The sequence below is a fragment of the Rhinolophus hipposideros genome (genome assembly GCF_964194185.1).
Source record: "Rhinolophus hipposideros genome assembly, chromosome: X".
Classification (NCBI taxonomy): domain Eukaryota; kingdom Metazoa; phylum Chordata; class Mammalia; order Chiroptera; family Rhinolophidae; genus Rhinolophus; species Rhinolophus hipposideros.
Window position 1 is genome coordinate 35,743,658 of NC_138046.1, and position 14,740 is coordinate 35,758,397.

At 39.4% G+C, this 14,740-nt stretch overlaps 1 protein-coding gene across 1 annotated transcript; it reads right to left on the minus strand.

Moving 5' to 3' along the window:
• Positions 1-10,610: 10,610 nt before the first annotated feature.
• LOC308494849 (PHD finger protein 10-like) lies at positions 10,611-12,263 on the minus strand (the record flags this gene model as incomplete). Its single annotated transcript, XM_081042816.1, is given in 2 exon segments — positions 10,611-11,620; positions 11,625-12,263. Coding segments are annotated over 2 exon segments (1,239 nt in total). The 3' UTR covers positions 10,611-11,020.
• Positions 12,264-14,740: the final 2,477 nt, after the last annotated feature.

A 14,740-nucleotide genomic window follows, 5' to 3' on the forward strand; every position in this document is an offset into this window, starting at 1 on the left:
GTTCTTTTTGGTTTATATACCACATATCAGTGAAATCATAGGGTTCTCTGCTTTTTCTGTCTGACTTATTTCACTTAGCATTATTCTCTCGAGATCCATCCATGTTGTCACAAATGCTCCTATATCATCTTTCCTTAATGCCGAATAGTATTCCTCTGCCCATTTTTTAATTGGGTTGTTTGTTTTTTGGAGTTGAGTTGAGTGAGTTTTTTATAGATTTGTGATATTAATCCTTTATCAGATATATCATTGGCAAATATTCTTTCCCATTCAGTAGGATCACTTTTTGTTTTATTGATGGTTTCCTTTGCTGTGAAAAAAACTTTTCAGTTTGATGTAATCCCACGTGTTTATTTTTTCTCTTACTTCCCTCACACGAGGGGATATATCAGTTAAAATCTTACTTCGGGTAATGTCCGTGAAGTTTCTTCCTATATTTTCTTCTAGATATTTTATGATTTCAGATCTTACATTTAAGTCTTTAAGCCATTTTGAATTTATTTTTGTATATGGTGTAAGGAGGTGGTCCAGCTTCATTTTCTTGCATGTGTCTGTCCAGGTTTCCCAACACCATTTATTGAACAGACTGTCTTTACCCCATCGTACATTCTTGCTTCCATTGTCGTAGATTAAATGGGCATATAGGCATGGATTTATTTCTGGACTCTCTATTCTGTTCCATTGATCTATGTGTCTATTTTTATGCCAGTATCATGCTGTTTTTTTTAATAGTTTTATTTTATTTTATTTTATTTTCTTGTTACATCACTCACACCGTGAACCCCCATCCCCCCATCCACCACCACCCCGACCTCACACCGAGCCATCACATTATACACATAAAATTATAGTTGGCATTCATTAATGTCCAGTCTCTGGTGTACAATGCCATGACCAGGCATCCACAGCATCCCTGAGGTGGTCTCCCAAACAGGACACATGTCCATCGGACACCCAACAAAATCCCCAAACACTATTGAATAAGTTCCCCAAAGTAATTCTCAAAAAACCCTGAGGCCATCCTGTGGTCACCAGCCGCCCCCCAATCCCTTCCCCCTTCCCCCCATTCCCAACCCCCTGCCCCCCGCCCATCTAACAACTCTCGGTTTTTTGTGTCCCCAAAACTGTTTCTGATTAGTTCATACACATATTCTTTTCTTTAGATTCCGCATATAAGTGAGATCATATGGTACTTGTCTTTCTCTTTCTGAATTATTTCACTTAACATAATGTTCTCTAGATCCATCCATGTTGTTGCAAATGATAAGATTTCTTTTTTCTTTATGGCTGCATAGTACTCCATTGTATAAATGTACCACAGCTTCTTAATCCAGTCATCGACCGATGGGCATTTCCGTTGTTTCCATATCTTGGCTATTGTGTAAAGTGCTGCAATAAACATAGGGTGCATACAGATTTTTGAATTGGAGTCTTGAATTTCTCCGGGTAGATGCCTAGGAGTGGAATTACTGGATCATAGGGTAGTTCTATCTTCAGATTCCTGAGATACCTCCATACTGTTTTCCATAGTGGCTGCGCTAATCTGCAATCCCACCAACAGTGCACTAGCGTTCCCTTTTCTCCACATCCCCGCGAGCATTTGTGGTTTGTTGATTTATTGATGATAGCCATTTTGACTGGGGTGAGGTGGTATCTCATTGTGGTTTTTATTTGCATTTCTCTGATGGTTAGTGAGGTTGAGCATTTCTTCATATGTCTTCTTGCCTTCTGTATGTCCTTTTTAGAAAAATGTCTCCTCAAGTGCTCTGCCCATTTTTTAATTGGGTTGTTGGTTTTTTTGGAGTTGAGTTGAGTAAGGTTTTTATAGATTTGTGATATTAATCACTTATCAGATATATCATTGGCAAATATCTTTTCCTATTCAGTAGGATCCCTTTTTGTTTTATTGATGGTTTCCTTTGCTGTGAAAAAAACTTTTTAGTTTGATGTAATCCCACATGTTTATTTTTTCTCTTACTTCCCTCGCACGAGGGGATATATCAGTGAAAATCTTACTCCGGTTAATGACCATGAAGTTTCTTCCTATATTTTCTTCTAGATATTTTATGATTTCAGATCTTACATTTAAGTCTTTAAGCCATGTTGAATTTATTTTTGTATATGGTGTAAGGAGGTGGTCCAGCTTCATTTTCTTGCATGTGTCTGTCCAGGTTTCCCAACACCATTTATTGAACAGACTCTCTTTACCCCATCGTACATTCTTGCTTCCATTGTCATAGATTAAATGGGCATATAAGCATGGATTTATTTCTGGACTCTCTATTCTGTTCCATTCATCTATGTGTCTATTTTTATGCCAGTATCATGCTGTTTTGATTACTGTAGCCTTGTAGTATAATTTGAAGTCAGGTATCGTTATACCTCCCACTTTGTTCTTATTTCTCAAGATTGCTGAGGCTATCCAGGGTCTTTTATGGTCCAATATAAATTTTAGGATTATATGTTCTATTTCTGTGAAAAACGCTGTAGGTAGTTTGATAGGAATTGCGTTGAGTATGCATATTGCCTTAGGAAGTATGGACGTTTTAACTATATTAATTCTTCCTATCCATGAACATGGAATGTGTTTCCATCTATTTATGTCTTCTTTCATTTCTTTCTTCAGTGTCTTTTAATTTTCTGAGTACAGATCTTTTACTTCTTTAGTTAAATTTATTCCCAGGTATTTTACAGTCTTTGGAGCAATTGTAAATGGAATTGTTTTTTAAATTTCTCCTTCTGATATTTTATCATTGGCATATACAAATGCAACTGATTTCTGAATATTAATTTGGTATCCTTCTACTTTACTGAATTCATCTATCAGCTCTAATAATTTCTTTCTTTTTTAAAAATTTTTAAAATTTATTAGTTTCAGGTGTACAAGACAAGGTAATACTTAGACGTTCATCATTTATATCCCTCACACTGTGAATCCCTTTCCCCCCATCCACTATCCCTACGACCTCACACTGAGCCATCACATTATATAGATAAAATTATAGTTGGCATTCATTAATGTTTGGCTTCTGGTGTACAATACCATGATCAGGCATCTACAGTATCCCTGAGGTGGTCTCCCAAATAGGACACATGTCCATCGGATACCCAACAAATTCTTTACATCATTATTGAATACGTTCCACAAACTAATTTAAAAAAAACCCTGAGGTCATCTTGTGGTTACCAGCTGGTTCCTAATCCCTTCACTTTCCCTTTATCCCCCAACCCCTTTCCCCCCCGCCCATCTAACAACTCTCGGTTTTTTCTTTGTGTCCCCCAAATTGTTTCTGATTAGTTCATTCACATATTCTTTTCTTTAGATTCCGCATATAAGTGAGATCATATGGTACTTGTCTATCTCTTTCTGACTTATTTCACTTAACATAATGTTCTCTAGATCCATCCATGTTGTTGCAAATGATAAGATTTCTTTCTTCTTTATGGCTGCATAATACTCCATTGTATAAATGTACCACAGGTTCCTTTTTTTTTTTACTTATAATAGTATTTATTATTATATACAATCAACATAAAATTATCACTGAGATATTTTACATTCTTTTCATACTTCTTTTTTTTTGGCTTTCCATGTTTTCTTTTTTTTTTTAATTATTTATTAGTTTCAGGTGTACAAGACAAGATAATACTTAGACGTTCATCATTTATATCCCTCACACTGTGAACCCCCCTCCCCCCAGCCACTATCCCTCCGACCTCACACTGAACCATCACATTATATATATAAAATTATAGTTGGCATTCATTAATGTTTAGCTTCTGGTGTACAATGCCATGATCAGGTATCCACAGTATCCCTGAGGTGGTCTCCCAAATAGGACGCATGTCCATCAAATACCCAACAAAATCTTTACAACATTATTGAATACCTTCCCCAAATTAATTTTCAAAAAAACCCTGAGGCCATCTTGTGGTTACCAGCTGCTTACAAATCCCTTCACCTTTCCCCTTATCCCCAACCCCCCCCACACACCCATCTAACAACTCTCGGTTTTTTCTTTGTGTCCCCAAAACTGTTTCTGATTAGTTCATTCACATAGTCTTTTCTTTAGATTCCATATATAAGTGAGATCATATGGTACCTGTCTTTCTCTTTCTGACTTATTTCACTTAACATAATGTTCTCTAGATCCATCCATGTTGCTGCAAATGATAAGATTTCTTTCTTCTTTATGGCTGTGTAATACTCCATTGTATAAATGTACCACAGCTTCTTAATCCAGTCATCTACCGATGGGCATTTCGGTTGTTTCCATATCTTGGCTATTGTGTAAAGTGCTGCAATAAACATAGGAGTGCATACAGATTTTTGAATTGGAGTTTTGGATTTCTCCGGATAGATGCCTAGGAGTGGAATTACTGGATCATAGGGTAGTTCCATTTTCAGATTCCTGAGATACCTCCATACTGTTTTCCATAGTGGCTGCACTAATCTGCAATCCCACCAACAGTGCACTAGCATTCCCTTTTCTCCACATTCGCGCCAGCATTTGTTTTTTGTTGATTTATTGATGATAGCCATTTTGACTGGAGTGAGGTGGTATCTCATTGTGGTTTTTATTTGCATTTCTCTGATGGTTAGTGAGGTTGAGCATTTCTTCATATGTCTTCTTCCCTTCTGTATGTCCTTTTTAAAAAAATGTCTCCTCAAGTGCTCTGCCCATTTTTTAATTGGGTTGTTTGTTTTTTTGGAGTGGAGTTGAGTAAGTTTTTTATAGATTTGTGATATTAATCCCTTATCAGATATATCATTGGCAAATATCTTTTCCCATACAGTAGGATCCCTTTTTGTTTTATTGATGGTTTCCTTTGCTGTGAAAAAACTTTTTAGTTTGATGTAATCCCACATGTTTATTTTTTCTCTTACTTCGCTCGCGCGAGGGGATATATCAGTGAAAATCTTACTCCGGGTAATGTCCATGAAGTTTCTTCCTATATTTTCTTCTAGATATTTTATGGTTTCAGATCTTACATTTAAGTCTTTAAGCCATTTTGAATTTGTTTTTGTATATGGTGTAAGGAGGTGGTCCAGCTTCATTTTCTTGCATGTGTCTGTCCAGGTTTCCCAACACCACTTATTGAACAGACTGTCTTTACCCCATCGTACATTCTTGCTTCCATTGTCGTAGATTAGATGGGCATATAGGCATGGATTTACATCTGGACTCTCTATTCTGTTCCATTGATCTATGTGTCTATTTTTATGCCAGTACCATGCTGTTTTGATTACTGTAGTCTTGTACTATAGTTTGAAATCAGGTATCGTTATACCTCCCACTTTGTTCTTATTTCTCAAGATTGCTGAGGCTATCCGGGGTCTTTTATGGTCCCATATAAATTTTAGGATCATATGTTCTATTTCTGTGAAAAACGTCGTTGGTAGTTTGATAGGAATGGCGTTGAATATGTATATTGCCTTAGGCAGTATGGACATTTTAACTATATTAATTCTTCCTATCCATGAACATGGAATGTGTTTCCATCTATTTGTCTTCTTTCATTTCTTTCTTTAGTGTTGTATAATTTTCTGAGTACAGATCTTTTACATCTTTGGTTAGATTTATTCCCAGATATTTTATAGTCTTTGGAGCAATTGTAAATGGAATTCTTTTTTTTTAATTTCTCCTTCTGCTATTTTATCATTGGTATATACAAATGCAACTGATTTCCGAATATTAATTTTATATCCTGCTACTTTACTAAATACATCTATCAGTTCTAATAGTTTCTTGGTGGAGTCTTTAGGGTTCTCTATATATAGTATCATATCATCTGCATATAATGATAATTTTACTTCCTCCTTACCAATTTGGATGCCTTTTATTTCTTTCTCTTTGTCTGATTGCTGTGGCTAGAACTTCCAGCACTATGTTGAATAGAAGTGGAGAAAGTGGGCAACCTTGTCTTGTTCCTGATCGTAGGGGGAATGGTTTTAGCTTTTCCCCATTGAGTATGGTGTTAGCTGTGGGTTTGTCATATATGGCCTTTATTATGTTAAGATATGACCCCTCTATTCCCACTTTCTTGAGGGTTTTTATCATAAAAGGTTGCTGTATTTTATCAAATGCTTTTTCTGCATCTATTGATATGATCATGTGATTTTTGTTTTTCATTTTGTTAATGTGGTGTATCACATTATTTTTTTTTTTATTAATTAATTTATTTATTAGTTTCAGGTGTACAAAACAAGGTAATACTTAGACGTTCATCATTTATATCCCTCATACTGTGAACCCCCCTCCCCCCATCCACTATCCCTCCGACCTCACACTGAACCATCACATTATATATATAAAATTATAGTTGGCATTCATTAATGTTTAGCTTCTGATGTACAATGCCATGATCAGGTATCCACAGTATCCCTGAGGTGGTCTCCCAAATAGGACGCATGTCCATCGGATACCCAACAAAATCTTTACAACATTATAGAATACCTTCCCCAAATTAATTTTCAAAAGAAAAACCCTGAGGCCATCTTGTGGTTACCAGCTGCTTCCAAATCCCTTCACCTTTCCCCTTATCCCCAACCCCCTCCCACACACCCATCTAACCACTCTCGGTTTTTTCTCTGCGTCCCCAAAACTGACTCTGATTAGTTCATTCACATAGTCTTTTCTTTAGATTCCATATATAAGTGAGATCATATGGTACTTGTCTTTCTCTTTCTGACTTATTTCACTTAACATAATGTTCTCTAGATCCATCCATGTTGCTGCAAATGATAAGATTTCTTTCTTCTTTATGGCTGCGTAATACTCCATTGTATAAATGTACCACAGCTTCTTAATCCAGTCATCTACCGATGGGCATTTTGGTTGTTTCCATATCTTGGCTATTGTGTAAAGTGCTGCAATAAACATAGGAGTGCATACAGATTTTTGAATTGGAGTTTTGGATTTCTCCGGGTAGATGCCTAGGAGTGGAATTACTGGATCATAGGGTAGTTCCATTTTCAGATTCCTGAGATACCTCCATACTGTTTTCCATAGTGGCTGCACTAATCTGCAGTCCCACCAACAGTGCACTAGCGTTCCCTTTTCTCCACATCCGCGCCAGCATTTGTTGTTTGTTGATTTATTGATAATAGCCATTTTGACTGGAGTGAGGTGGTATCTCATTGTGGTTTTTATTTGCATTTCTCTGATGGTTAGTGAGGTTGAGCATTTCTTCATATGTCTTCTTGCCTTCTGTATGTCCTTCTTAGAGAAATGTCTCCCCAAGTCCTCTGCCCATTTTTTAATTGGGTTGTTTGTTTTTTTGGAGTTGAGTTGAGTAAGTTTTTTATAGATTTGTGATATTAATCCCTTATCAGATATATCATTGGCAAATATCTTTTCCCATACAGTAGGATCCCTTTTTGTTTTATTGATGGTTTCCTTTGCTGTGAAAAAACTTTTTAGTTTGATGTAATCCCACATGTTTATTTTTTCTCTTACTTCGCTCGCGCGAGGGGATATATCAGTGAAAATCTTACTCCGGGTAATGTCCATGAAGTTTCTTCCTATATTTTCTTCTAGATATTTTATGGTTTCAGATCTTACATTTAAGTCTTTAAGCCATTTTGAATTTGTTTTTGTATATGGTGTAAGGAGGTGGTCCAGCTTCATTTTCTTGCATGTGTCCGTCCAGGTTTCCCAACACCACTTATTGAACAGACTATCTTTACCCCATCGTACATTCTTGCTTCCATTGTCGTAGATTAGATGGGCATATAGGCATGGATTTATGTCTGGACTCTCTATTCTGTTCCATTGATCTATGTATCTATTTTTATGCCAGTACCATGTTGTTTTGATTACTGTAGCCTTGTAGTATAGTTTGAAATCAGGTATCGTTATACCTCCCACTTTGTTCTTATTTCTCAAGATTGCTGAGGCTATCCGGGGTCTTTTATGGTCCCATATAAATTTTAGGATTATATGTTCTATTTCTGTGAAAAACGTCGTTGGTAGTTTGATAGGAATTGCGTTGAATATGTATATTGCCTTAGGCAGTATGGACATTTTAATTATATTAATTCTTCCTATCCATGAACATGGAATGTGTTTCCATCTATTTATGTCTTCTTTCATTTCTTTCTTCAGTGTTGTATAATTTTCTGAGTACAGATCCTTTACATCTTTGGTTAGATTTATTCCCAGATATTTTATAGTCTTTGGAGCAATTGTAAATGGAATTGTTTTTTTAATTTCTCCTTCTGCTATTTTATCATTGGTATATACAAATGCAACTGATTTCCGAATATTAATTTTATATCCTGCTACTTTACTAAATTCATCTATCAGTTCTAATAGTTTCTTGGTGGAGTCTTTAGGGTTCTCTATATATAGTATCATATCATCTGCATATAATGATAATTTTACTTCCTCCTTACCAATTTGGATGCCTTTTATTTCTTTCTCTTGTCTGATTGCTGTGGCTAGAACTTCCAGCACTATGTTGAATAGAAGTGGAGAAAGTGGGCAACCTTGTCTTGTTCCTGATCTTAGGGGGAATGGTTTTAGCTTTTCCCCATTGAGTATGATGTTAGCTGTGGGTTTGTCATATATGGCCTTTATTATGTTAAGATATGATCCCTCTATTCCCACTTTCTTAAGGGTTTTTATCATAAAAGGTTGCTGTATTTTATCAAATGCTTTTTCTGCATCTATTGATATGATCATGTGATTTTTATTTTTCATTTTGTTAATGTGGTGTATCACATTAATTGATTTGCGGATGTTGAACCACCCCTGCATACCAGGGATGAATCCCACTTGATCATGGTGTATGATCTTTTTAATGTATTGCTGAATTCTGTTTGCTAATAATTTGTTGAGAATTTTTGCATCTATGTTCATTAGAGATATCGGCCTGTAGTTTTCTTTCTTTGTGGTGTCTTTGTCTGCTTTTGGGATCAGGGTGATAGTGGCTTCGTAAAAAGTGTTTGGGAGTCTTCCTTCCTTCTGGATTTTTTGGAAGAGCTTGAGGAGAATAGGTGATAATTCTTTTTTGAACGTTTTGAAAAATTCACCTGTAAAGCCATCTGGTCCAGGGCTTTTGTTTGTTGGGAGATTATTGATTACTGATTCAATTTCCCTGGTGGTAATCAGACTGTTCAGGCTTTCTGTTTCTTTTTGAGTTAGCTTTGGAAGGTTGTGCGCCTCTAGAAAATTGTCCATTTCTTCAAGGTTGTCAAATTTGTTGGCATATAGTTGCTCATAGTAATTTCTTACAATTTTTTGTATTTCTGTGGTGTCTGTTGTCACTTCTCCTCTTTCATTTCTGATTTTATTAATTTGGGTCCTCTCTCTCCTTTTTTTAATGAGTCTGGCTAAAGGTTTGTCAATTTTGTTTATCTTCTCTAAGAACCAACTCTTGGATTCATTGATCTTTTGTATTGTTTTTCTGGTTTCTATTTCATTTATTTCTGCTCTGATCCTTATTATCTCCTTCCTTGTGCTCCCTTTGGGTTTATTTTGCTGTTCTTTTTCCAGATCCCTTAAGTGTGAAGATAAACTGTCAATTAGTGATGTTTCTTGTTTCTTTAGGTTGGCCTGCACTGCTATGAACTTCCCTCTTAGGACTGCTTTCGCAGCATCCCATAGATTTTGGGTCGTCGTGTTCTCATTCTCATTTGTCTCAAGATATCTTTTGATTTCTTCTTTGATCTGCTGCTTGACCCATTCATTATTTAGCAACATGTTATTCAGCCTCCATGAATTGGTGTATCTTCCTGGTTTTTTTCCCCTGTAGTTCATTTCTAATTTCATAGCACTGTGGTCAGAGAAGACAATTGGTATGATTTCAATTTTCTTAAATTTATCGAGGCTTGTCTTGTGTCCTAACATATGATCTATTTTAGAAAATGTTCCATGAGCACTTGAGAAGAACGTGTATTCTGCAGCATTGGGGTGAAATGCTCTGAAAATATCAATTAAGTCCAACTGCTCCAAAGTATCATTTAAGGCTGTTGTTTCCATATTGATTTTCTGTCTGGAGGACCTGTCCCTTGTTGTCAGAGGTGTGTTGAAGTCCCCTAGTATGATAGTGTTGCTGTTGATCTCTGTCTTTATGTCCATCAGTACCTGTTTTATATATTTATCCGCAAAACTGTGTGACCAGCTTCCTCTTACACATTCTTTCAAAACACCTTTTGGCCACAACAGAAAGCATATTCTGATACATTCCAGACGCAAAACACTGTACATTTTACAATTACCATCCAAGCATCAAACTGTGCACTAATTCCACACCTTTTATGATATTCCTAAATCCCCATGTACAAATCGCCTAACCCTCTGAAGGGGAATGGGCAGACATCAGGAGGAAATAATAGAAATAACAATATTGCTGATAGCCTACTGCCTTACTCTGAGAACAACGAGATTAAGAAATTAACAAGTATATCTGAGCCAGATTACCTAATGAAATAATTTAAGTCCTTCTCATAGAATTATGTATGCTATTTCCCAAGGTTAGACTAAAAATCACCACAATGTAAATAAAAGGTTTTACTATTTTCTACCACAGAGTTAGCTGAATTTGGCAAATGGACAATAATCCGGAGATTAAACCCAAGTCTCTCTTAATGAAAGGCACTGCAACAGTACAACCGAGCCTACAGCACACCCAGCCTGCTTCACAGCTCAGCCTGTTCAGCTCTACTAAACGCCGGGATATTTCAAATGTCAGGGAAGCATGAACATTACTCAAGGAAACAAAGTATAAAGTTCCACCTATAAATTAATTTTTTTAAAACCCATACTTGCCTGGTTATTCTTTAAAAGAAAAAAAAAGATTTTCTCGTAAATTGTAAATATATGGAAAACAGAAGCTAAACCATAGCCGAGAGGGACAGAAAAGCCACCGGGAGAATAAAGCACAACAGAAGGAAGCTGACAGGGCACACACCACGGGAGAACAGCTAACGAGATGCAGCAGCAGGAGCTCCACAACTTTGAAATTCAAAGTGAAAATATTTCAGGGAGAGAGGCTGCTCAGGAGGGAAGCTGAGTCAGGGGCTTTTTTCTTCTACCTTGTACCCAGGAACTGACTTGGACAGTACAGAGCGTTTCGGCGCATCTTTTCTTGGAGTAGCAGCTTTGTCCCTGGATCTCTGTCTTCCCTGGAAAGACTCATCCTGGCTGTCGGGAAGGCCTTCCCCCTCGGACACGTTGCCAGAGGAGCTGTCCGAAGTGCCTTTGTTTCTCCTTCTCTCATCACCTCGACCGTCGTCGGCATTGTCGGAGTCACCGTCACTGTCGAGCGCAGGGAGCTCGGGGTCCAGAGGGGGCTCGTAAAGTGCTGTGTTCAGTGGCAAATACCGCAGCTCGTCCGGTGAGTACCTTTTGTAATATTCCTGGAACTGTCCGGGGATGAGGGCCACCGGGTAGGAACTGACCTTGGTCCGCTCTGTCGGTAGCACTTTGTACTTCCCTTGAGGCACCTGGATAACATGTGTCCGTAAGTCAAAGTAAGCTCTTCTTTCTTCCATACGTTCCCGGTTTAAGTTGCTGTTAAATTCAGCTGCTTTTTTGGCAGCTTTCTTAATGTACTCAGGCACATTGCTGGCTTCAACTTTCTGTGTATTCTGTTGTTGCATTTGAGAATACTCTATAATGATCTGTAATTCGTTGACGTTCTTTTTCTTGTAGAATAACAGAATATTTCGCATGTTTGGCTGGATATTCTTTAATCATTAAATCAATCACTTCATCACTACGCAAGGCTGTTAAACCTGGATTTTTCCGTTTAAAGGATGTCACGCCCAGATATTCACTGACTTGTTCTTGCAGCATATAGTATTCTCCTGTTTCATCAGGTGGCCATTTGTACTCTATCAAATTTTCTGCTGGATAGCAGCTAAAGCCCAGATCTTGACTTGAAGTCTCACAACACCTAGAGTTATCTCCTGAGCCCATTCGTCTCCTTTTGGATGGTTGGGTCCCATCATTTGAATTATCTTCGTTATCATCCTTCGGGGACTGCGCTCCCGGGGTGGCCGGGTCGCTGTCGCACGGCCGCGGGGACAGCGCCCTCCCGGGGCCGGCCGCCGCCGCCATCAGCCCGAGCGCCCTGCGCCGCCGCCTCTGCTGTCGCCGCCGCCGCCTCGTCCCGGCCGCCGCCGCCGCCGCCGCCGCCGCCGCCGCCGCGCGGGCCGCCCGCCGCCCGGGCCCCGCCCCCTCCGCCCGCCCGCCGCCAGGGCGGCCCCTGCCGCCGCGCGCCCCGCGGCCCGCCAGCGCCGCCGCCACCGCCATGGCCGCCGCCAGCGCCGCGGGCCCTCCGCCTGCCCGGCCGCCCTCGGCCGCCCCGCGGCCCTCCCGCCTCGCCCTCAGCCCTCAGCCCGCAGCAGCAGCGGCGCCGCGCCCTCCGCCCCGCACCTTTGTCTTTTAATATGTTCTTCATTTTAAAGTATATTGTGTCAGATATAAGTATAGTAACTCCAGCTTTTTTATCGCTCTCATTTGCATGAAATATCTTTCTCCAACCTTTCACTTTCAGCCTGTGTGTGTCTTTTGATCTGAGATGAGTCTCTTGTATACAGCATATACAAGGGTCTTGCTTCCTTATCCACTCAGCCACCCTATGTCTCTTGATTGTAGCATTTAATCCGTTTACATTAAAGTGATTATTGATCGGTACATAGTTATTGCCATTTTTAAATTTGTAGTAAATTGTTTTCATCTTTCTTCTATTTACAGAAGTCCTTTTAGTATTTCTTGCAATGCTGGCTTGGTTGTACTAAATTCTTTCAGTTTGTTCTTTTCTGGGAAGCTCTTTGTCTCTCCATCACCTTTAAATAATAGCCTTGCTGGAGAAAGCAATCTAGGTTGTAGGCCTTTGTGTTCCATCACTTTGAGTATCTCCTGCCACTCCCTCCTGGCCTTCAATGTTTCTGTAGAAAAGTCATTTGATAGCCTTATGTGAGTTCCCTTGTACCTAACCTTCTGCCTTTCTCTTGCTACTTTTAAGATTCTCTCTTTGTCTTCAAGCTTTGCCATTTTAACTATAATGTGTCTTGGTGTGGGCCAGTTTGGGTTTATCCTGGTTGGAACTCTCTGCACTTCCTGGACTTGTATGTTGGTTTCCTTCATCAGGTTAGGGAAGTTTTCGGACATTATTACCTCAAATATGTTCTCAATCCCTTGCTTCCTCTCTTCGTCTTCTGGTATTCCTATGATGCGCATGTTGTTGCGCTTGACGTTATCCCAGAGGTCTCTTAACCCATGTTCATTGTTTTTTATTCTTTTTTCTTTCTGTTGTTCAGTTTGAGTGATCTCTGCTAACTTGTCTTCTAAGTCGCTGATTCGATCCTCTGCTTCATCTAACCTGCTGGTCATTCCTTCAAGTGAGTTCTTAATTTCGGTAATTGTGTTCTTTAGTTCTAGCTGGTTGTTCGTTAAGATTTCTACATGCTTTTTTAGTTCTAACTGGTTGTTCGTTATGATTTCCATATCCTTCTTTATGTCTTCCCTAAGCTTCTTAAACATTCTTATCACCAGTATTCTGAACTCTGTCTCTGAAAGGTTGGTTACCTCTGCTTCATTTGGTTCCAGTTGTGGAGGTTTCTTCTGTTCTTTTATTTGGGACATGTTTCTTTGTCTCCCCATTCTGACTCACTCTCTGCGTTTGCTTTGATGTATTAGGTAGATCCCCTAGAGCTCTTAGTTCTTGCTGGGTTATCTTATGTAGTATGTGTCCTTTATATTTGACTTGCACTACTTCGTTCTTCTCCTCTGAGTGTGCTCCAAAGGTGACTCTTGTGTTGTGTATATTGTCCTGTTCAAGAAGAACTTTAATTGCTTTTTGCTTGTGAGTAGGTGGGTTTAACTCCTAGGCTGACTAGTTGTTAGACTTGGCTCTGCCCAAAACAGGGTGTTCTGCTGGGTGAGGGTTGGCCACTTGAATGAGGTTTGCCCTTGTGGGCTCTTTTATCTGCAGAGAATTCCCTCTGGGTGTGTGACTTGTACGTCAAACCTGGTAGTACTCTGGTTTGGTCTGCAGTTAGCTTCTGGATATGTTGAATCTTGTGCCTCTTAAGCTGTGCCCTGGTAGGGCAGTTTCAGAACAAAGCAAATCACCAAGCACAACAACAACAACAACAAGAACAAAGAAAAAAAACCCAAGTACAATCACATGTAAAAACGACTGACAACCCCGTCTCAACAGAGGCAAACATATCAAAGAAATAAAGACAAAACAAAGCAAAGCAAAACAAACAAATGAAAAACAAATCAAAAGAAAAAGAAAGAGTAAAACAAACAAACAAACAAACAAAAATAACAAAGCTAAGCAAAACAAGGAGCAGCACCAATATTGGCTTAAGTCAACCATGTAATCTCCAGGTTGTCCTCCGCTGTGCCAAAGAGTCCCCTGCCTATTGCATATCGCACAGGCAGCACCGGTCACCTGGTGCCCAGAGTGAATTTGGGACTGTAGATTTACATGTGAGGGGCTGAGGGATCTGGATGACAGTTTTTTGAGAGTCAGTGCTGTTTCTGCCCTTGCCTGCACAAATGCACGCTGAGAGTAGCACCACCAGCTCTGTGTCAGTACTCCTGAGACTTAGGACATTTCGTCCGTGTGTATGTGGGGAGGGGGGCGGGCAGGAGATTTTTGAGCTGCTGAAAGCCAGAAGCTGCCTGTGCCACTTTTCCCTGTCGATCTCAGGGAGTGCCTCTGCAGATGCTCTTGCCCCGCCCCAGGCCAGCCAGAAAGGGTGGGGGCTGGGGAT